Here is a 24,082-nt window from a genome sequence, read left to right on the forward strand (position 1 = left end):
AGATTTGAATTGTTTGACTTGATGTCTCGATCACCTGACCTCCACTCCACCTGCTCACCTGCAGCTCACCTGCAGGAGGACTGAACTGTGTTTTAATGCTCTCATCTTTTCTTTTCCTTGTTGATCTGTGCCGACTAAAGATAAAATAAGAGGAACAAGTTTTTCACCTTTCCTCCACATCGTGCCGTGACCTCCTGACCTCTTCCTCTAAAGGGATAAAGTGAGTTTGGGTCTCACGGCTCCTCCGGTGGTGTTTTGCCGTGGCGTCCTGGGATCTGCCCGTCAGTAAACACCTCGGGGTCGACCCAGACGTCGAGCTAACGGCCTCTCCGGCATCATTTCAGCCATTAGAGCTGTGGACTCAGCCTTCAGTCAGAGGAGACGGCCTCATTTCCTCCTCCGTCCTCCTTCTGGGAGCGAGAGCAGCAGTTTAAGTGATTTCTCTCTGAGCGTCCCCATAAGTGCAGCACATTTCCCCTTTAAAGCTGCGAATGTAAAACACCATGTTTCTTCTTTTTAAAAAGCTCAGCGATCACCGCCCGCCATCCGAGGAGATGGGCTAATTAAATTGGTACTTTTTACAAGTCTTACTCAATAAATCTGAATAAATTAACAAGGCATTACTAAGCCTGCTACATTAAATTTGCATAGTGCATTTAATGAATATGCAACTGCGAGTGGAAAGGTCTGCCACTGTGAACCCGGTGAATTAGCATAACTACTTCCAGCATGTTTCTTAAATAATGCTCTCATTTGCACATCACTGAGTTGGCTAATTCTGTCTTCGGCGAGGGCGGCCTCGTAATTAAAGAATCCCACTTTAATTTTTAATGAAGTTTATGTTACATCAATCCTGACAGTAATGAGGGGGACGTGGAAACAAAAAGGCTGCTAATAATTAAATTCACAAACCAGTTTGAGGGATAATAACTCCTGAGGAGGAATTACATGACTAATTATTAATTAAATATTCATAGTGTCGTTCAGCAGAGGCGGCGGTGAATGCGGCGGCTCGCTGTAAGCAGCCGCCTCGGCGCCGGCAGAGCCCAGATGCCAAACGGCTTTTATCTGTGAAGGACTTGAGAGGCTCATATCGGAGCTCCAGACTGTCATTAATTATAATGACCCCTAAAACAAAACAGGCTGTAATTGGTCGTTGTCTGTGGCGGCGTGATGTCAGCAGAGGTTCAGTCGCAGCTCGGGCTGGTGGCGCCACGCTGAACCAATCAGAGATTTGATCCTGGAAAACTTCACACTGAAACAGAAGATCGGACTCACTGTTCAACGTCTGTTAACGAGAGTCTGGACTCGTGAATCTCTTCTGGAATCCGTCTTCATTATTGTTAAACTAAATCTCATTAATCAACAAGAGAAAACAGAGAGATCATTTTATTATTGTCCCAAGAAAAATCCTGAACACTCAGCAGTTTGTATCGTTGTGAACGTGCATGTGTGATGTCACGTTCATATTTCATGTATATGAGCCGACGATCACGTTACCAGAAGAAGGAGAGGAGAGGGTGGAGGAGGCTGCCCGACCAGAGACCACATCAGGACATTTTGTAGCCATGTTTGTGGAGACAGAACCAGGCTTTTCAAACCAAAACGTGTTTCCTCATCTGAACCAAACCGAACCGGCCCGACCAGAAGGGACGCACAGCGCCGTCACATCACTGAAACAGAGTTTTGACATAATCCGTGGTTTGTTGTAACTTACGTGACAAACGTTCTTTCTGGTGACTGGGCTGATAAAACAAGATACGAGACTTTAATGAGAGTTTGTCCTGCAGAACTAAACAAAGTGTCAGCATCCATCTTATATTAATGCATTCACATCTGGGAGACATCACATGATGTAATTCTGTGGTGATCTGCAGACGATGAAGACGTTACAGTCTGAGTTGTTGATCTCTACATTTTCAGCTGCTTTTCTACTGAACAAAACACACTTTAATCCTAACCAAGATGTTTCTGTGCATAAACCTCACCTGAGCATGAACGCAGCGCTGAGATGAGGGAGAACACAAACAATCCAACCTGAAGAAACCTGAAGCAGAAACAACAAATCTGTGCTTCACAGAAACGTAAGCATTTATTGTGGGGTTGTGGTGCGCTGATGTAACTCCTGTGAAGAGTGACAGCAGCTGAGCTTCAGTATCTTTTGGATCGGCAAAGACTGTCGACATATTTGTGTTGAGATGTAGAAACTTCATGTGTTAGACATGAAACCACCCCCGTGTGGTCCATCAGCTGTTCATCGTCCGGATGAACAGCTGATGGACCACACGGAGGCGGTTTCATGTCTAACTCAGTTAAATGTTTCTGAACGTCAACATGTGAAGAACTGAAGTGTGTTTGATGCAGAGAGGCGTCTCACACCCGGCGGTCCGATCAGAGAGGACAGTATCCGCCATCTTTAAAAGTTAATTTCAGAGGTAATGAGCGCTGAGCTCCCGCTAATTCACCTCCGCTCTGAAATCCTCCGTCTGCAGGAGGAGGAGGAGGAGGAGGAGGAGGAGGAGGAGCAGCGCCGTCTTGTCTTTTCTCATTACAGACTTGTGAAACATTCTCATTGCTCGTGTATTTAATTGAGCTGCAGAAATGCAACATCAGGAGGACTTGGGGATAAATAAGCAGCGTTCCCATTGGTCCCACTGAGGAGCTCTTGATGTTCCATAAATCCCAGTCAGGAGAGATTTAATTGAGTTATACCACGCTGAATTACCTTGCATCTAAATGGCAGCCAGGTCCAGGCAAATGGAATAATTAGGCCCCGGCCAAAATGTTATGGAGTGTTATCCCGAGCGACGCCAGGCTGCAGATATTCATGGAGGCGATGCACTCGATTGGCTGCGTTTATGAAGAAGCGTGTCAGATAACAAGGCCGAGCGGGGAGCACTTCAGCTGCTCACAGTCAAGATGCTGGAAATAACAGCTGCCTCTGCGGAGAGACGGAGCACTGAAGACTCGTCCTCACAAAGATCTGCCATCACACAAATATCACCGACACAAACATTTAAAACCATCTAAAGTTTCTACAGCTCAACATAAATATGTCCACAGATTTTACATTAGTGATCTGGACTTTAAACCCTTAAAGCCACAGCAATCCTCTGCCTGATAGCTCACTGCACAGAACATAGACTCAGATATTAATGTACACACATACGTAAACACGCGGTGCAGCTTTTGAATCAGCGTCAGACTGAATGTAAGCAGCAACAAGCTGGTGATGAAGATGATGATGTGTTCCAGATCTTCGTATCAAAAGTTGAACATCTGGGATACGCTGTGCATCAGCTGTGATCACCACGCATCGATGTTACAAACACAGAGTCCAGCTGCAGTCCTGCACTCTGCCGGATCAGAACACGGTCCAAACAGCTTGATCTTAGATGTTGTGGTGGAGACAGGTCTCATCAGGACATCCAGTCGAATCAGACTTCGGCCAGGAGCAGCCTCAAACTGAGCTGGGTCAGCACGGCCCGACTCTCAGCCTCTGTGGGACGGTCCAAACTGTCAGGCTGTGATGGTCTAAAAGTCCAAACCTGCTGCTTTCTTTTCCTGATGATGACCGTAATTAACTGTATGTAACCTCCAAATTCCACCAGATCTGCGTGCAGTCCGTCTCCGATCCACCACGGCAGCAGAGCTACATGCTGCGTATCTGCTCCGGAAGTCTGGAACCTTCCGTAGAAAATAGGCAAGGCTTCATTTCTGCCAGTTGCTGCAGCATCAGTTCAGCAAAGAGCAGGAAGTGACAACATCATGACATCTGATTGATTTCCATAATAAAACACTCTGTTGTGACACAGCTCTCAGTACAAGCTCCTCTTCTAGTCCTATAGTGGAGAATACATCTTGTTGTGTTATAACACACGTAAATCTTATCACGGGAACGCTCAGGTCTCAAACTCCAGCTGTCCGCTGTGTCGCAGCTAAACCGTAGCAGAGCTGTTACGCAACGTACATGCAACCAGTGGACTGCCTGGTCAGCAACAGAGCCCGAAAAATGATAGTAACCTAACCTGTCGGAGCTGCTGGCGCAGAACCTTCAGACACTCCGCTCTGACATCTACTACCTGCACTTAGAGCCAATATGAAGTATTTAAAGCTGCAAGATCTGATGATGATTGTCCACTTGTTTTCATCAGAAACACGTTTTGAACACAACATCAATAAATCTTCACCTCATTATGTTGAACTTGTTATCAGCCAGTTGATTTCCTCACCAGCTGAGACAGATCCACATGATCAGCTCTGGGTGGTTCTGGTGTCAAGCAGCTCCTGAGGGAATTAAAGGTTAATAAAGTTCAGTCTAAAGTGAATATGTCGACACTAAACTGAGTCGTTGAGATGCAGAACAGAGCCGTCAGGTTCATGCTAGTCTCAAACTGACTGAAATATGTTGTCTCAGGGAATGAAAAGTTCAGTTGGTGAAACCCTGAAAATAATGTGAGTGTAAACTCGACTGAGTGAGTCCAAACGTGAATTCGGACTGGTTCCGTCGGTGTCGGTTCAGAAACAAGCATTTATCAGCAGCTGACGTAGTTTCCTCTCTGAGCGTCTGTTATGAGGTCTCTGTCTCGGCAGCCTGCCGGAGTAATAATCTGTTAACGAGTGCCGGCGCCTCGTTCGCTGCTCTTGACAGACGCTAATCGCCGCTCTAATTAGCAGCTCTCCTGAAGACCGCCGCTCGTTTACTAATCAGCCTCCCAATTTGCTTAATCAGCGGTTTAATTGAAGTAATGGAGCCGCTCGAGTGTGAGACCGACCGGAGCAGACACACACCTGCTGGACTCTGCCGGGAATCGAACCGGAGATCCCTCACTGTTGGTGCCTTGCTTCTGTTCATGTTGGGTTTCAATCAGCTGCTGCAACAATTTGAGTTAGATTGTTGGAAAATGTTAAAATTATCTGATGTTAGCTTGTTAACTGTGAATAAGTTCTGGTTTCTGTCTTCAGAACAAGACATTTAGGATTCAAACACAATTTTCTGGCACATCAGCGAGCAAACAACTGATCAATTAATCGCAGAAGTAATCGAGAGATGTGTGAAGATAATTGTTAGTTGCAGAGAATGTTTGACTATGTGGATGTTTTCTGTCTGATATGATGATGTCTCGTTGCTTTGTGCCTGAAAACATGTCGGCATCAGTGAGATGATGATGCTGATGATGATGATATCTCAGATGTCCTGAGACGATCATGTGACCTCTGAGAACAGTCAGGGTCACGAGGCTGTACTTGACCTTTGACCTTTCCTCTCGGTGTTGACACCTTTTAAAATGGAGGCTGGAGGAGGTCGAAGTTACAATCTGCTGATTATGTTCAGGAAGTTGTTGTGGGTGACACTGACAGAGCGCCTGCTCAACTGATGTCAGAACCAGTCACCACAACAGCACCAGACTCCCTTTAGAAATGTCTCAGTTTAGTGAGTTGGTGAGTCAGAACTGGGTCAGAACTGGACACAACCAAAGTGAATGGAAACAAAAAAATGCAGTCGTCTTTAATTATAATAATTATAATATATAAAGGAGACAGCTGATCCTGGAGCTGCTGATGTGTGAACATGTAGCGCTCTGAGCCACCCAGAGCATGTGCTGCAGGAGGAGGTGGATGTAGTGGAGGAGGTGCTGGTGTGTTCCTCCATGTACAAACAGTCTAATTGAGTGATTTACATTGTTTTGACTCCTCTCCTCCTCCTGATAAATCAGCAGCTCTAATGGAGGCCACCAGCTCTGACTGGGGTGGAGGCAGGTGGGGTTGCAGGCGGCGTGCTGGGTGGTAACGGCCATGACACATTCAGTGGCACCCATTCATTTATTTCATAATAAGGGCCAGACCAACCTGCGGCGGGGGGGGGGGTCATTAATCCATCACAAATTGGAGCCTCGGCGACGCTCAATGAGTCGACACAGGAGGAATATTTAAATCTGTAACTCGCAGGATATTTACCATGTGGTTACCAACGGTTACCAGCAGACATGCAGCCAAAACAACCAATAATGACAGCGGTCACCTGGTCTGTGTCACAGCCAATCAAACACAGGATCTGGACCCTCACTGCTCACATGCAGTATATTATACAGTGGAATATACAGTATAATATCCCATATACAGTATAATATCCCGTATACAGTATTACTGTTATAATTACTGTTGTGCACATTACTGTAGTATGTGGACTCTCACACAGGTGCCGAAGACTTCAGGCTGAGCTGCACTGTTGAGGTTCAGGTGAGACTACTAATGATCCAGAAAGTGTGAAAATCATCAGCATGTTTCAGAAACCAGATGTCAGTGTTGAGTTATTAAAACTTGGTGGCTACAGATCATATGTGTGAGGAAGCTGATGTTTTAGTCTCATTCCCAGCTCAGGTCTGACGTCCAGGTATTTATTTACAACACTTGAGTGAGACGATGTTGTCCTCTGAGCACGTTCATGTCAAACTAAATAACAATTTATTATCTTTACAACAAACTTTATTGACCTGAACTACTCTGTTTAAACTGACAAACATGAAGTGAATCATGTCACAACTCAAACATTTCTGACTCTCAGATCTGAAGCAGCGACAACGAGTTGTGAATCAGACAAAAATCTACTGAGCCAGAACAAGATCTCTAAAAATCTTCTCTTTCTGTGTCTGTCTGTCCAGTGCTTCAGTCAAGTTCAACATCCGTCCACTTCTTTCTTCTGCATGCTACAATCTTCCTGCATCATCAACACAAAACACACAACAACACACGCAGCTCACTCAGGATCAACAGGAACATGGAGCGTCTTCATGATCCTCAACTCTTCATCACCATGTCATTACTGTCCTCCATCAGACCTGATTCAAGTTGGAACGTCATATTTTTATAATGATTTTTAACTGAATCTTTTCCATTTCTTCAAAGAACTCGTGTTCCTGTGAGTGAAGCAACGAAGGAGATGCTGACAGAATAATGTGGTGTTTGTGTTCCTGAGAAACAGGTCGAAGGAAACAAATTCATCAGCCGGTTTAATGTAAATCTGTTAGATTCACATTAGAATTCACTGTGACGTTCACGGTCCCCTGAGGATGTGTGTGTGTGTGTGCGCGTGTGTGTGTGTGTGTGTGTGTGTGTGTGCGCGTCTGTCCTCTCTAACTCTGAGTGCAGCTGAAGTGTCGGGGGATGATGAGGAGCGTGCTGAAGCACCAACGCCGCTGCCGCAACTCTGCATTGTAAAAACTCCCCAACACACACACACACACACACACACACCCTCTCACACGCACACACACACACACACACACACACCCTCTCACACGCACACACACACACACACACACAGTCATTAATTCATAGTGAACACACTCCTGACAGCTGCCGCTCAGTCTGATCTGTCCTCACACACTAAGTAACTGATGGAGGAGAATCTCTCTCAGGATGATCTGCTGAACTGGGCGGCTGTTGCTCAGGGGTAGAGGCAGTGTCTTGTTATCATAAGGTCTGTGGTTTGATTCCCCTGGTCTAGCATGCTGAAGTGTCATTGGGCAAGATACTGAACCCTGGACTGCTCCTGATGTGCTGGTCCTGCACGGCAGCTGCCACCATCAGTGTGTGAATGTATGTGTGAATTACTGGAAGTCACTTTGTCTCCTCTGAGTCGTGTGATGAGTTCAGGTCCTGCTCAGATGAACATTAAAGACACATCGGTGTGTGTGTGTGTGTGTGTGTGTGTGTGTTTTTAACAGGTTCATTTTATTTTTGTTTCTGTCTTTTGTTAAAATAAATGCTGTGTCCTGTTGAATCAGGAGGTGGAGAGTCTGACATCTACTTCCTGTCGGTCCGTCCTGAAGAAGGTTCCCTCCTTTGTTGCCTTTTCTTCCATTTTCAGTCCTGGGGAAAGTTTTATCCTGCCTGAGTCGAGGCAGCAGGAGAGCGAGCGTCTCTTGCTGCCGTCAGGGAAACATGACGAGCTTTATTAGTTTCCTATGAATAAAACTGATTTGAGATTTTAATCGTGTGTTTCAGATTTCACGTTCTTCATCTGGAGGCAGATCAACCCAACGACACCGAGATTCTTCTGTGGCAGCAGCTGAATGATGGAGGAGGTGGAGAGCCCTGAGGTAGTGTGTGTGTGTGTGTGTGTGTGTGTGTGTGTGTGTGTGTGTGTGTGTGTGTGTGTGTGTGTGTGTGTGTGTGTGTGTGTATGATTACTGAATGTGTATTTCTCCAGAAATGTTTCATCTGTGACGTCTGCAAAACAAGCACACGCAAAGTTAATGTTTCCTCTGCAGTCTACACACACACACACACACACACACACACACACACACACACACACACATCTGATAAACACGCTGACTAATGAACACACTAATTCTAATTAATTAACAGCTTGTTGGCACATTTAATGTTACAAGCTGCTGATTATTATTAATGTAATTCAGTAACACATTGTCGTATCTAAAGTACAATTTTGAGTATTTCCTTGTCCTGTGCACTACATTTATACTTGAGTAAGAGTTAAAATATTACTCTGGTAAAACTGACATCCATCCGTAACAATAGTACTCAAGTAAAAGTCATAAAGTATCTGATATAAACTCAGCAGGTCGACTCATCATCAGAATCAGTTTCTTTTAATCTGACTGCTGATAAATAAATAAATTGCATTAAAATGCACAACTCTGAATGTAATCTGTAAAGTCAATGGAAACTAAAGTTATCAAATACTTGTGTGTGGTGAAATGGAAGCCTGACGTGGCAGAAGATGGAAATACTGGAGTCAAATACAAAAACCTCACAACTGTACTTCACTACATGAGCACAAGTACTTGGTTACATTCCAACCATCACTGCAGACTAACAGTTTTAACACAAGTTTTAATACAACATTAAAACTTTGCTGATAAATGTAAAGCATCAGTGTTTCTTTTCCTCTGATAATTCTGATGATGTTAATTTTCCCCTTCCTGCTCTCTGATTGGCTGCAGTGTAACCAATCACAGAGTTTCAACAGGATGACAGAGAGGCTGAATATAAAGTCTGAGCTTCATTTTCATGCTTCTATGTAAATATTTACATTAACATGTACATAAATATAAATATGACACACACACCCGCAGCTGTTTGTTTGTTCAAATAAAAACATCTGCTGCAAACATCATAAACTTTACTGCACCCAATGATAAATAATAATCAGAATGATGATCAACCTTTTATTATTATTATTATTATTATTATTATTATTATTATTATTATTATTATTATTATTATTATTATTATTATTAGTGAAAATGATAATAATAATGATTGTTTTGTTGTAACTCTGCAAAACAGTAAAAACTGAAAAGCAACATGAAACCTAAAAAAACTGTAGTTTATGTTCCAGACATAAAAATAAAAGAGACTAAAAGATGTTTTTAAAAATAAAGGTGAAGAATTTCAAAATAAAATAACTGTGTAAAAAGATTATCTGTTCTGTTAAGATCTGTTTTTTAATTATAAAATAACAACAGAAGATAAAATGCAGACAGACATTAAATAAATAAACACTAAATAAACGAGTTAATAACAGAAACATGATTATAATAAACTGATGACGTTTCTCTTCAGAGCGTTTTCAGATCGTGTCTCTGCATCCTGAGCGCGTCACGTCATCAGCTCACAGGTCAAAGGTCAGACGTGTGAAAGTGGCTCTTTGGTGTCTTCACCTCCTCCTCCTCCTCCTCCTGTTCCTCCTCCTCCTCCTCTGGGTCCGATGGGAATATTTAAATCTGTTTGTCTTTAAACACAATGAAACAAAACAAAGCGGGAGAATTAAAATCAGCTGTTCTTTATTAATGACATCATAATTAATCCAACATTTAGTGACCAGATGAACCCTCTCACTCTTCATCAACTGGTTCTTTATTGATTATTGACCGATCAGTTCAACAAACCTCTGATGACTCTCACAGAATTAATTTACCGAGACAATAAATTAAATTAATTGATTGCGTCTCCTAATGGTAATATGACAATTAAAACAACGTGTATTTTATAGCGTGTTTATTATTATTATTATTATTATTATTATTATTATTATTATTATTATTAATAATAATAATTATTATTAATAATAATAATAACAATATTATTATAATAATAATAATAATAATAATAATAATAATAATAATAATAATAATAATTCTGGTCCCGTGGATCGACGAGCCGTGAGTGTGCGCGCGCACTGAAATTGTCGTTAATCAATTTGTTTTAATTTCTCCACTAATAAACTAAAGTAACAGAAGATAAACTCAGCAGATTTAGATTTAATAATTTAAACTAACGTGGTTTCATTTAAAAACAAAGAAAACTCTGAAGAAAGAAAACTGAAGAAAGAAAACGTTCTGAAATGAAACTAAAATAATAAATGAGGGACTGAGAATTATGAGTCAAATTAAACAAACACGTCCTTTAAATAAATCGGCAGTTTCATCAGAATTCATCGATTCAGTTAAAACTTAAATAATGATAAAATAATAATAATAATAATAATAATAATAATAATAATAATAATAATAATATCATCATCATTCAGTGTTTGGAGGAGAAACAGCTGACGCGATTATTTCTGACGGTTGAAAGTTTTTTTCAGAAAATGTTCCTGAAATAAAAATGTATTTAAACACAAAGACGATATTAAATCCATAAGGTGTGTAAGTACAGAGACGGTGACGTATGAACATGATCACTGATCGATCGTCTCGTGCTGTTTTCTCTCCGGATGTTTGAGCGGGAAGAAAAACACGCGACATAAAACAGAAACAAAGCCAAGTGTCAGTAAAGCTCCAACAGCGGCTCCATTTGTAGATGCAAATTAGTGAGAGGCACCCGACACCCCCAACACACACACACACACACACACACACACACACACTGTGCGTAAAACGTGTCCAACATACCTCCACAGCGCCGCGCGGCTCCTCTCAGCCTGACCGGCCATCGGGCTCCCTGCTCGGCTCCGCGCGCCGCTTCTTGCCGCCGCGGCTTCACGTGAAAGTGGCTCGTGTTGCTCAGCGCGTCCATGTAAATACGTGTAAATGAAACCATATTGTGCCCCGTCCTCCCCCTCCTCCCTCCTCCTCCCCCCTGCTCCCCCCTCCCTCCTCCTCCCGGGTGTGATCATGTGATGGGGAAGAAGTGGCCCATTAATGAAGCTCCTCTCCGGGGGTCTTTTCTGCTCCTGTCACCGCCGTCCAGCCCGCAGACGGGACAGACCGGGAGAGGGGCATGGAGGAGGCAGCAGCCGCTTAGCGCAGCTCAGCAGCGGGCCAGGAGGAGGACGGACAGCGCGCTGCACCTGCCGGGGCAGAGAAGGCGCACCGGCAGCCAACTTTTCCTCAACTTGTCGGCGGAGTGTGCGGGATGGTCGGGACCATGCGTGCCAAACACCAGGCGAGTTTATCTCCGTGCGTAACGCTGTTTTAAAGACGTGGAAGTGTTTGGATAAAGTTTGGAAAAAGTGAGGCTCTAACTGAGACTGAACTCATCCCGGCCCAGCCCGGCTCGGCTCGGCCCGGCCCGGTTCAGCAGAATAATGCCTCGCCCCGGGAGGAACACGTACAGCGACCAGAAGCCTCCGTACTCCTACATCTCCCTCACGGCCATGGCCATCCAGAGCTGCCCGGAGAAGATGCTCCCCCTCAGTGAGATTTACAAGTTCATCATGGACCGGTTCCCCTACTACCGGGAGAACACGCAGCGGTGGCAGAACTCGCTGCGCCACAACCTCTCCTTCAACGACTGCTTCATCAAGATCCCCCGCAGACCGGACCAGCCCGGGAAGGGCAGCTTCTGGGCTCTGCACCCGAGCTGCGGCGACATGTTCGAGAACGGGAGTTTTCTGCGGCGCAGGAAGCGCTTTAAGGTGGGCGGCATGCAGGCCACGGACCCGCTGGCTCCCAGCAAACCGCACGACGCTGCGCACTACCTGCAGCAGCAGGCCAAGCTGCGGCTCAGCGCGCTGCACGCCGCCGCGCACCTCCCGCAGATGCCGGCCGGATACAACCTGAGCCCGGTGTCGCAGCCGTCCAGCTTCAAACACCCGTTCGCCATCGAGAACATCATCGCCAGAGAGTACAAGATGCCGGGCGGGCTGGCGGCCTTCTCAGCCAGCGGGTACCCGCTCCACAACCAGCTGACCCCGGCCTGGCCGCACATGTACGGCTCTGGGATGATGGACACGGCGGCTCCCATCTCCATGGCCACCAGCGACTACTCGGCCTACGGCATGCCGCTCAAGTCCATCTGTCACGGCGGACAGACGCTGCCCGCCATCCCGGTGCCCATCAAACCCACGCCCACCTCGATGGCGGGTCTGCCGGGGCTGCCCACGCACATCCCGGCCTTCCTCGCGAACTCTCCGCAGTCCCTGAGCCCGACCTCCCCGCAGACCGCCACCGGACAGAGCAGCCCGGCCGCGCCCGGAGAGGCGCTGTCCTCCTCGGCCTCCGGCGCGCTACAGCCCGCGGTGGCGGTGCACTGACGGCTCTTTTTCTAAAAACTCTTTAAAAACATTCAAACTTTTAATCCAAAGCAGCGACTCACCTGCAGGACGCAGAGCGCGCGCACGCGAGGATGCGCGTGAATTGTGTGGATTTTGTTTGTTTTTTGTGCTGAAAAGAAAAAAAAGTGAAAGTTGAATCCAGAACCAGCCGGCTGACCTCTGACCCCCCACACCTTCATCCTCACCTTCATCTTCCAACCTACTCACATCTGCTTCATTCCGTTTTATTTCTCCTCCACATTCCTTCACACTGACTCGGTGTTCCGGGTCACACCGTGTCGTGACAAATGATCCGGACCTTTTGTGTTCGGAACCTTTTCTTCTGCAGATTAATGACTTTAAGATTTTCTCTCGCTTCACTTCGCTGCTGTTTTTTTTCTTTTCTGCCCCAGAGACAAAAGTTAAAACCTGAAAAAAGGTTCGTTAAAGAAAAATCTTCACCAACAACCAAACAATCCGTTTTATAACCTGCAGAACAGAACTGAGACTCACATCATATATTTATGTCAGAGGTTTAAACACAGACGACTGTGATGCACTTTGTACAAACTGAGTCTGGATGTTTTTTATTCTGCTGTAATGACCTGCTGTGTGTTCGTGCTGCTGCATGCTCAACATAACATGACGTGTGTGTACAGAAGAAAACAGGCAGAACGCATGAACAACATGTCTGCTGTCCACTCCATTAAAACAACCGTCCTGGGAAAAATACACCAGCAGAGGCTGTTATTCACCTGCACACACACACACACACACACACACACACACACACACACACACACACATTTAATTGTTTAACCAGATTTCATGTGTTTTGAGTTCAGTCTTCTAAAATGAGAGAAAATCAAACATTTAAATGTGATGAAATATTGATTATTGATTTAACCAACAGTTGAATTTGTTTAAAACTTATATTGACAAGACGTTACATCCTGTGATGATGATGATGTCCATATGAATTTATCTCTGAGCTGCTGGAGAATTTCTCAACATGCAGAAAGTCGTCATGAATTTAAATCTGAGGAGATTTTCAGTGACAGTAAAATATTAAACTTAAAACAACAGGTGAGTTTAAATCATCTGAACGCTGCAGAAACATTTATTATAAATTAATATACAAACTATTTAAATGTGAATTCATTTTTGTGTTTTGCAGTGAAGAAACGATTTTAACATCATTGATAAATAGTGAGTTAATTAAATTTAGTTTATTGTTATTTGACTTTTAAATGTTTTATAATACATTTATTAAAAAAAACGTTTATTGTAAAGTTGCAACTGGTGTTTTTATAAATGTTTGTTTGTTAAATAACTTATTAATTTCTTTATGACTGTCAAATATCTTTTAACTGACGTTTAATTTAATATAATTTGACCGTTTATTAACGATGTTCCTGTAGAGACTGGATGTTGTCGTCTTCTGCTCTGTGAACGTTTTGCACAAATTAAATAAAAAAACTTAATGAATATTGAAGAAACATTAAATAAACATTTAAATCTGCTGAAATCAGTCAGATGTTAATTACACACAAGCGGATCATTAATAATAATCAGAATAAAACGATTGGCATCGCAACAATACGAGAACATTATCTCTGTCACCGTAAACTGTTTCATATTATTATAATTATTATTGTATTATTGTCAGCTACAGTGAAACTGATGAGACTGAACCAGAATTAATTTTCTTTATTATCATTTCTCTGCATGTTTCCTCGTCACAGACTTGAAACTGTAAAACAACCAAATTAAATCCTGTTTTAAATTCAGGACTTTACTCATAACGAGTTCTGTCACAGTGAGTTCAGGTATTTGTAGTATTTGAGTAGGAAGACTTCATTAAACATCAACTACAGTTTCCTTCAGAACATTAAACAAATTACAAATTGTGATCATCACAACAGCTGCCGCGACAACCTCGATATCAGACTATTACTGGATCAGATATTCAACATTTCTATGACACAAATGTTTTTAAAATCTGATGTCGATAAATTCATTTAAAATTCAACATGAAACATTTTTGCTTCTCTGATTATGTGAATTATTCCCCTTCGTGCTCTCTGATTGGCTGCCGTGTAACCAATCACAGAGCTTTGAAAGGCTGTAAATTTACAGTCTGATGTCAAGTAGCAACAAATGTGAAGAACCTCAGAGGTGAACACAGTACTTAGTTACTCTCCCTCCTGTGAGCTGCTGAATATTGACGCATCTTTAATCAGACAGTTTGTGAAACTAGATGTTTGATCTGTGAGGTCGCTGACTGTGACCTTTGACCTTTGACCCTCAGAAGACACCAACACTCGACCCTCCGACGTCGACACATCTCCGACAGCTTCAGGTTTCTCTGCTGGCTCGTCTGCTCGGTTTAATCGACTCTCGGCTGCAGTTTCTCTGAGCGCTGAAAGAGGACAGACGGCTCTGCTGCAGAGAGAAAGGCTGGAGCGAAGAGCTTTTCTTGTGGCGGCGTGACGGAGGTCTGTGTGTAAACACTGGCCGGTCTGTGGAGAGCGCTGAATTAGCAGCAGGCAGCGTCTGGGCGGCCGTAAGGGATTAGCCAGTTAACACTTCCCTGGTGCCAAACACAATTGTGTGCCGTCAGTGTGTATAGGTCTTTGAGTGTGTTGCCGAGAAACGGCGACTGTTACCATAAAAATGTCAGTTTTTGAACGCCCCCCACCTCCACCTCCACCCATCCTCCCTCCCTCTGAGGTTTGTAACCACACAAGTAAAACAAATGACATTTAAAGAGAACCGTCGCCTGCTGCTGACACTCGGAGAGGACGAGGAGAAAGATTCTGCAGCAGGAGAAACATCCAGGCGTTTACTAGTTTAAAGAAATCTAGTGTTCACAGTTAATACACTGAAGTAGTACAATATAGGAGGAAGAGGAGGAGAAGATGGAAGAGGAAGAGGAGGAGAAGATGGAAGAGGAGGTGGAGGACAAGATGGAAGAGGAGGTGGAGGAAGAGGAAACCCCCTCAGCTGAAACTCACATTAAAGTGAAAAATTCTTGTTCTGTCTGCACATTTGGTGCATTTGATTTCTGTCCTGACTGTGTAGTGATGGTTCTTGTGGGTGGTGGGGTCCGCCATTCCTGCACTGCATTCAAATTCAAATGCATCAATAATAATCAGCCTCACTGTTTCTAAATCAGGCTGGACTGGGTCACACGCTAATGCTGCTCATTGGATCCTGCAGGTTTCTTCAGTCACACGTCTGGTTACAGACCAGCATGATGATTCATCTGGTCCACCTGTCACCTGATCAGCCGTCTCTCTCTTGTAGCTCTGATTTTGGTCTCCACCAGGTCCTGATGAACACTAGTCTGTGTTCAGCTCGCTGGCTTTCTACAGCTTAAACTCTGAAAACGACCCAGAGCAGTAAAATTGTGTCCCAACTGAGCTGAAACTCTGCGTGAAGCCGAGCTGCACGTTCAGGCGACGATTCTCTCCGCAGACAGCAACACGCTGACATTTATCATAGAAGATATATAGAAATATCCATAACGATGTTTTAAACACTCTGAGTGCGTTCGTTAACCTTGAGGTTTCTGCATGGAAACATTTAAAAAAGCTTCTTGGAGTCAACAACATGCGGTGATGTCACATTTTAGTTTCAGTCCAGTGAACCTGGACGGGACGTGATTCAGGTCTGAATATCACAAACACAATTAAAGTTAAATATCAGCTGGGTGTGCTGCGGCGGCGGCGGCCCTCTCACTCGCCGTACGCTGGGCTGTAATTAATCACGAGTCCCTGGCTGCTGTTTGTGTTGGTTAATTAAAGACCTGAGGGAGCGGCGTGACAGCGAGGTGTCCCTGCATCTCTAACAAAACACTAATTAACAAACAGCTTCTGCTGCAAACAGGCGGCCCCGTGGAGAGAGATCAGACTGAGGAGGAGAACGACATGAAGAAGAAGAAGAACACCAGAACAGTGATGATGATGACACGGCGGCGCACAGAGCGTCCCGCCCCCGCCAGCCACACGGCATCATGGGTTATTTACACTGATGGATGACTTCATGGTGATGAAACACAGTGAAAGAGTCGGAGCAGGAGGTGAGACTGAAGAGGAACAACACATCTCACGGAGCCTTTTAGCCTCTCTTAGCTCCTAGTTTTGGTTTTGCAGCACACTTCCTGTCTGGTTCTGTCTCAGTGTTTCCACCAGCAGCTGTCCAATGAGCCGCCGTGCTGCAGAGGAGACCGAAAAGAGAAGAGATGCGACGAGTCATGTGTGAGAGTCGGCACTTTATCAAAAATAATGACATCGTCACTAGAAAACACTCTGATGATCCGTCTGTTAGATGTCGGCTGGTCTCGTCTGCTCGGAGGGTCAGAAGCTGCAGGACTCATCTTCTCTCTGATTTCAAGTTTCTGTTTTCAGTTAGCCTCTTTAAAACTGCATCAGCAGATGCTGGATGGACAGAAACTCCACAGCCAGCCGAACCAAAAAGACCAAAAACGTAACATCTGTGTGAACAGTTGATTCAGAATTTGTCATCAGGATGAAAAAATATTGTCCGATGTGTAACCTCGGCTGTTGGTCCTCCGTCCTGGCTGGTCCAGTTGTTCTGGTCCACCACACCTCATCAGACACCTGCAGGAGAGCCGTCCCAACCGACCAATCACAGGTCTTTTAAAGTCTTGTTATATTTCTGCTTGCTGGTTTACAGACGATGTTTTAAACTCACTGTGAGGACAAACATGTTGTAAACCGCTCCACTCTCAAGTCACCTTGTTTCAGAGGATCTGATCTGGATATCGATGATGAAGCTCCTGCTCATGTCTGAGTGACCCGTTGAGGTGAAACTCCTGTGCCTGGGCCCGGGCCTGGGCCCGGGCCTGGGCTGTCCTCGGGTGTTGATTGACCTCTGTGTGTCCTGATGTGGAAGCTGGTTTTCCTGCCCTCCTCGGGGCGGCTGTGGCCTCATCCCATCTGCAGGATCCCTCCAGCTCCGGTCCGTTCTGTCAGTAAATGTTTCTTTCCTCCCAACAATAATCTACGACACCTCATCCATCTGCTCGCGTTCCCCTCAGAGCGCTGGGCTGGTGTTTGGCGCCTCGGCCTCTCGCGGCAGCTTTGAAGTGTCGTGGTTAGGTGTTAGTTTATGGTCGCCTGCTGCAGATAAGATTCCTGAATGGGCCGTAAATTAAAGTCGTCGAACACGAGAAAAAAACACAAAGCTGGAGGCGAAAATACACAGAGGTCGTTAAAGCTGACAGAGTCTGTTATCACCGACACATTCTCCAAATACAGGAGCAGCTTTAACAGCCCAACAACAACCAACTGCTGAAGGACGACCTGCAGGCGCTCTGCAGCAGGGGCTGATGGGAAATACAACGCCAGCCCGGCAGGAAGTGTAGAAATATTCAGCAGTCAGGTTTAAAAGAGACACATCGGATCAGAACAACATGTGTCAGTAACATGTGACAGCTAAGAGTCACTTTTAGTACATTAATATCAGATACTTTTACTCGATTACTCTTCATGTGAGAAACATTTGAACACAGTATCTTTTACTCGGGTTCGACCGTCGGGTTCTGCAGCAGACTTAATGTTCTGTTGTCTGTTACGTAAACAGAACCTCAGTGGCCAAAAGTTTGTAGACAACCCGTCAAAACTTTAATACAAGTAGAGAGGTATCCTTTAAACTCATCAAGCTTTGTTTGTAGAGTTTTAAATTAGAAACTAGTACAACACTCAGTAGAGCGCATACCTCCGCCAAGGCCCAACAATCTAATCCAGATAGATTTCAATCTGCTGGGTCAGGACTTATGTTTGGACCCACTCATGATTGTTTACGCTCACAGATACCAGCCAAGATCAAGATCCATTCAGTACTCCTGGGAGACAGTTCATCCTGATCAGCACCAGAATGTGATCGGATCAGTGCCGGGCTGATGGACTCGCCTATTGATGAATGTATTGATACTGTCTTCACTACATCAGTATGGTGTTGCCATGGTGACCAGCTCCACTGATTTCACGCGTTGACTCGTTACTCATTGCTCGTTGCGTTCCTGCAGCTCTGAGATCAGCTGCTGCGTCTCTGGCTCTGAGTTCAGCAGTTCACCTGAACCCACCTGACGGCTGCAGGGAGTGACAGCCGGCCCCACCCCTCTCCTCCCCCTCCTCATCATACACAGGTGCGTTATGGGAGGGTGGAGCTGCCTGCCACAAACTATTTAGAGGGCAGTGGGATTGCAGAGGTGGTGGAGGTGGGGTTTTGTTTGTGGGCGTGTGAAAAGAAAACGACTCTAATTCATTGGTAATAAAAGCCCCCTCCTCCTCCCCCTCCTCCCCCTCCTCCTCCTCCTCCTCCTCCTCCTCCTCCTCCTCCTCCTCCTCCTCCTCCTCCTCCTCCCCCTCCTCCTCCTCCCCCTCCTCCCCCTCCTCCTGTTCCCAGGCAGTGCTGTGCTCAGCAGCTTCACCTCCTCCCCCCCTTCACCCACGACTAATTGTCAGACATGCGGGGGAGGAACCTGCTGCTGTGCCAGCGTTCTGAGACCACCGAGGCTAATAAGCATCAGAATCAACAAACTGATAAACAGCCCGGGTCAGAGATGAGGCCCGGGTCAGACACGAGGCCCGGTGCTGGACGAGAGCTCCGTTCGTTTAGAACAGAACACAAGTGAAAGGTTAAAGTTCTGTTGTGTTTTCTCCCAGCCAGCTGGTTCTGACTCCACCTGCAGCTGGCTCACTGACTCCCAGTCTGATATGAAGACAACGTCTCTGACCCGTGGACCGACCAGAGACTCAAAAATCAATTTCAAACTTCAGAGCTGAAGAAGAGAAACGTCTCACTGACAGATGAAGTTGAGTCGCATCTCTTTGACTCGTTTAAACTTCTGCAGCTGCTTAAATCTGCAGCTCTGTTTCATTAAGACTTTATTTTTATTCTTTTTATAATATTTCCATGTCTTCATATTTTATTCTCAGGTCTCTTTTAATTTCCTGGTTCTGTTTCTTGCCGTGCGTCTCATGTAACGATCAGGCTGGTTAATCACTCAAACTGTTTGCAGTTCGTCAGTGCAGAACAATCTTTACATTTACAGATGAACACAACATTTTTCACTAAGTTATTAAGTAATTGTGAATTTTTGCTGAGATAATATTTGAGAATCAGCAGCTTGACAGCTCGATACATCTACAGTCGTCTTTCCATAAAAAAATAGATAAATTCAGGTTATTGACAGACTTTACAAACTTTCCAGCTTGATCAATTAACTTAAACCCACCTGTTTACAGTATTCTTATTTACCAGAACCGAGAAGTGTCAGACAAGTTAAAACCAGGTGTGTTGACCCGCTCAGACTGACAGCATTGTCAGTGCATCAGTAACACACACACACACACACACACACACACGTGCAGGGGGAAGCCTCGTTATTTGGGTCACACATGAAATCAAACAGATTCACCTCTAGCTGAGACGGATGATTTATTCAGGCGCTGGCAGCCGGTCGGCGCAGCGACAGATTGTGTTCTTGGTGATCTGCCTGACAGCGCCGAAGGGAGACCGAGAGACGAGTCTCAGCAGAGACACAGACAGACTTTAGCTTAGCTTAGCTGAGAGACTGGAGGCCCTGGGAGCGCTAAGTCCTGACAATGCTGCATTTCTGTTTCTGTCTGTGGATAGATGGGCCGTAAATCACGGCGGCTTTGGAACTGTTGAAAGGTGGATTTTTTCTGTTTTGGTGGAGTTTTCCCCCGCTTCCAGTCTTTATGCTAACTTACGCTAAACATGCCCTGGACCTGATGAACTGTATGTTGTGGATTTCTCAGAATGGCAGGATGTTCAAACACAAACCTGTGATGCCAAACCACGAACAGCTGATCAGATCAGCCAGATGTTATTATTATATCAAATTTACAGTTGAGTTCAGGTTGACAAACATTACAATTTAGCTCCTGAAGCTATCAGGCTAACGGTACGGTTTAGCTCCTGAAGCTATTAGGCTAACATGGACAATGAACTGAATGTGACCGCAGCGCCTCAGAACTGCTAGTTTTAAATCAAGCTGTCGTTCTCTTCAGGCTGTCCAGCAGCTCAGTTTTATCTCCACCCTGATGTTAGTGAAAAAACATTGAATGTGTCTATGAGCTGAATGCTTTGAAATAACATGATGATAAAAGACAATTGAATTATTTGTTTGCAGGAGATTTCTAACCAGAAGCAGGGTTGCCAGGTCTGTGTGACAAAAACCAGCCTGATACCAGAATTTTAGACTCAGTTCAGTTTAGATCAAACAAGAAATTCAAACTCATATTTTTAACATTTTTTAACAATTGTCTCCAAGAGTGAATAAACAAACTGTTCTCAGAGGAAAATAAGGTCTCAGAACAGTGTCTGAAGCTAGAGAGGTGGCAGGGTCCGCCACATCTAGGTAACACAGTGTGCTGTTCTTTAAGGTCAGTTTGTTTATTCAGTCATGGAAACAAAGAGCGTTTCATTATGCAGTTTGTTAATCAGCCAATGAGGAGCTTTGTCTCCTCGCTCACTTTTCTCCTTTAACAGTTCAGTTTAGCCTCTCAGACATTTAGTATCTCACGGCCTGACCTCTCACCTGTCGTCACCTCTCACCTGTCGTCAGCTCTCATCAGTGAAAACCTTGTGTGAGTTTGAGTTTGAGATTTAAGTGAAATGTCTGACTGACGTAGATTTAATCTCTGGCTGCTGGCAGAAAGTCAAACCTGCTGCGATGCCTCCAAACTGGAATTAGTATTTGAAGTCTTGAAACAGTCCAATCAGATCACAGTGAGACACATCAGTTGGTCACGCCAGCCACAGAGCCAATCAGAGGCCTTGTTGCTGACTTTGAAGTGTGACCGAGCAGCTTTGAAGCTCGTGTCTCCGGCAGCAGCGTTCACACCTCCGAGCAGCGTGGGTCAACGAGTCGAAGTTCCCTCGCAGGTGAACCATCAATCAGCAGTGTTCTGACAGAGCGGCCCGTCCTCCGGCTTCAGGTGAGCAGCCGCCAGAATCTGATTCTTCAGGCTGAACTGAGGCGATCGGCACTGAACAGATCGCTCAACTGGATCTGAGATTTAAAAGATCAGAAGTTGAGACGAACAGTTAGATTTACTAAAGAAGGCCCCCGACCCGCTCCACACCTGGAGCGGGTCGTGGTGCTGGTGGGTCTGTGGTGGCGCTGGACGGTTGGTGTGTTGTAAATTGGGCCCAGCAACCACAGAAGAGCGTCCAGGAGCAGGCATGCGCCATCAAAGCTGCAGCCTTTTCCCCTTCTTTCTTTCTTTACTTTCTTTTTGTCTCTGTGTTTACGAGCCGCTGTCCTGCACCTGCAGCCTTTTCACCCGGCGAGGAGGACGATCCGGGCCGCACACAGTCACATTCACATGTACAAGGAGAAGATTAGGCCCAATTCAGCTCCTTTCTTTCTGCTGAGCCTGAAAGACACGACGAGGGGAGGGAGAGGAGGACGAGTGAAAGGACTCCGGTGGTTTCTGCTCCGGAGGGGTGAAAGGCAGCGCGGGAGAGAAAAGAAAGGAAACAGAGGCCATTGTGTTCCTCTGAAGTGCTAATTCACCACTGATTCGTCTTAATGCACTCGTGAGACTCTTTTAATTGTCTCCGCCTGCATTCAGACACCTCCTCTGTAGCTTTTTAATCACTTTTCTAAAGTGCAATTGAAGGACGGCCTGTTGAAACACTTGAACATCTCTAACCTGCTCTGGTTCATGTTGTAACACTGACAGAAAACACTGACTGCTGAACAGTTCTGCTGCTCACTCATGTGTTCGTCAGTAATCAATCCGGACCGGCCTGAAATTCACACGACACCACCAGACTCAGACGTGTGATCAGCGCTGTTAATTCAGGAGACATTTTCTAACCTATAGCACAGAGGAACACACGTCAGTAAGTAAATGAACAGATGATCAATAGTCTAATACGGCGGGACAGACGGATGCAGCGATGAATCACCAGAGAGTTTATTTGCTCAGACTCAAAGTTTAATGTCCCTCAACCAAACTGACTCAGTCCGGATGAGTCCGGTCACATCAGAGTCACCTGCAGAGTCACAGAGACGCGTCAGGCTGTTGTGTTGATGTGCAAACTGTTGCATGTTACCTGCAGAGAACAGAAAACCTGCCGGCGTGACACGCGTGTGTGTGTGTCGTCCAAATCTACGTTTTCCTCCGTGTTGATTCAGATTAGCTAATTTACCTCTTTAGCTAACGGCTTGTTCTGAAGGCGAGCACATGGAGCAGATCCTGTTTGTTTCAGTTCAGGCGTCTGAACAGACAAGATGTCTGCGTCTTCACTCAAACGATTATTCAGTGACTTCCCTCAGCGAGTCGGGAGGACATGTGGTTGTTGGACGCCGTCTCGTGTCCTCTCAGCCGTCTTTGGTCACTTCTCACAGTTAAAATCAGTAAAACTAACAGAGCACTTCCAGCCGTATTTGCTCTCAGCCATTCAGCTGCACACAAAGCGCGGTTCAATCACTTTTTTCCACAAGTGGGACTCACGTTTTGTTTGGACAAAATAAACTACCGGAGCCGTCTCTTTCTTTCTTTCAGCCTCCTCGCAGCTTTTATTTCACGGCTGCCCCGAGTCTCAATGAGGGTGTCAGCACTGAAGAATGGCGTGGCCCTCCTCCTCCTCCCACCCCGCTCGCCGGGATTCAGCCGCCGTCCAGCCGGCTGACAGTTTCCCCACCACATCGCCTGGCGACTGAAGGGACCACACACACACACACTCCACGTCCTCCTGCCAGGGTCATTCTTCTTCTTGGCTTTTCTGGAGGCTGAGACTGTTTGCAGCCGCAGGTCTTTTCTCTCTGGCAGTTTTTACCCTCAAGGACTTCCAAACAAATTTCAAGCATGAGTGTAAAAGCTGTCGAGTGTTATCGGACAATGAGAATGTGCCCTTCTTGTGTTCCAGGTCAAAACTACACAACACTCATATCAGTCCCGGAGGAGACGAGTGTCGACACACCGTCCAAAGTAAAGAGCAGCTTAAATCTCATCACTGACGAGTTAACACAGACCTGATGGTCACTGTTACTGATTCCAGTTCAGTTTGAACCATCTCTTTTATAAAGTGCACTTTGGTCTGGAGCTGTGTGGCTCTGACGTCCAGCTGAGCTCAGAGGCAGAGAAGTGATTGCAATTGAAACACTTTCAATAGATTTTTGTGGGTTTATCTCTAAACAAATAAACTACATTTTAAAAGAAAGGTCATTCTCAGGAAACGTCCATGTTTATGTCCCTAAACTTTACAGAGCAATTAAACCTGAAAAACATCTGAGACTCAAAAGTTTTCATACTTCATAATAAAACAACACGTTCACACTCTGAGGTCGTCAATCTGTCAGTATTAGTTTTTATCAGTTCTTTAATTCCACTTTGAGTTCAAACCGTGTTCACTACCATTTAAAGTGAAGTTGTGTTTACGTGATAATAAATGTCTGATAGAAACGACATAAAAAACAAAATAAAAAAATCATTTAAGATGTTTAATGAGAGTAAAAGCACCCTGCAGTCACCTCAGTGGTGTTAACGTGAAGAAAGGCTCTTA

General features: G+C 45.1%; 1 protein-coding gene across 16 annotated transcripts in view; it reads left to right on the plus strand.

Moving 5' to 3' along the window:
- Positions 1-24,082, plus strand: part of LOC119018666 (forkhead box protein B1-like) — a 64,509-nt gene that overhangs the window by 11,061 nt on the left and 29,366 nt on the right. For 10 of the 16 annotated variants that reach the window (XR_005074818.1, XR_005074820.1, XR_005074817.1 and 7 more), the window contains exon 3: positions 8,008-8,102. Coding sequence is in view for 2 of the 16 variants with exons in the window: in XM_037096514.1 (XP_036952409.1) it covers positions 11,561-12,508 (948 nt within the window). In the remaining 14 variants the exon portion in view is untranslated. Of the gene's footprint in view, positions 1-8,007; positions 8,103-8,972; positions 9,146-11,164; positions 13,241-14,819; positions 15,377-23,082; positions 23,860-24,082 lie in introns of those variants that run through there. The other 6 variants (XR_005074816.1, XR_005074825.1, XR_005074827.1 and 3 more) reach the window with 6 other exon arrangements.

Source organism: Acanthopagrus latus, chromosome 4 (genome assembly GCF_904848185.1).
Source record: "Acanthopagrus latus isolate v.2019 chromosome 4, fAcaLat1.1, whole genome shotgun sequence".
Lineage (NCBI taxonomy): Eukaryota > Metazoa > Chordata > Actinopteri > Spariformes > Sparidae > Acanthopagrus > Acanthopagrus latus.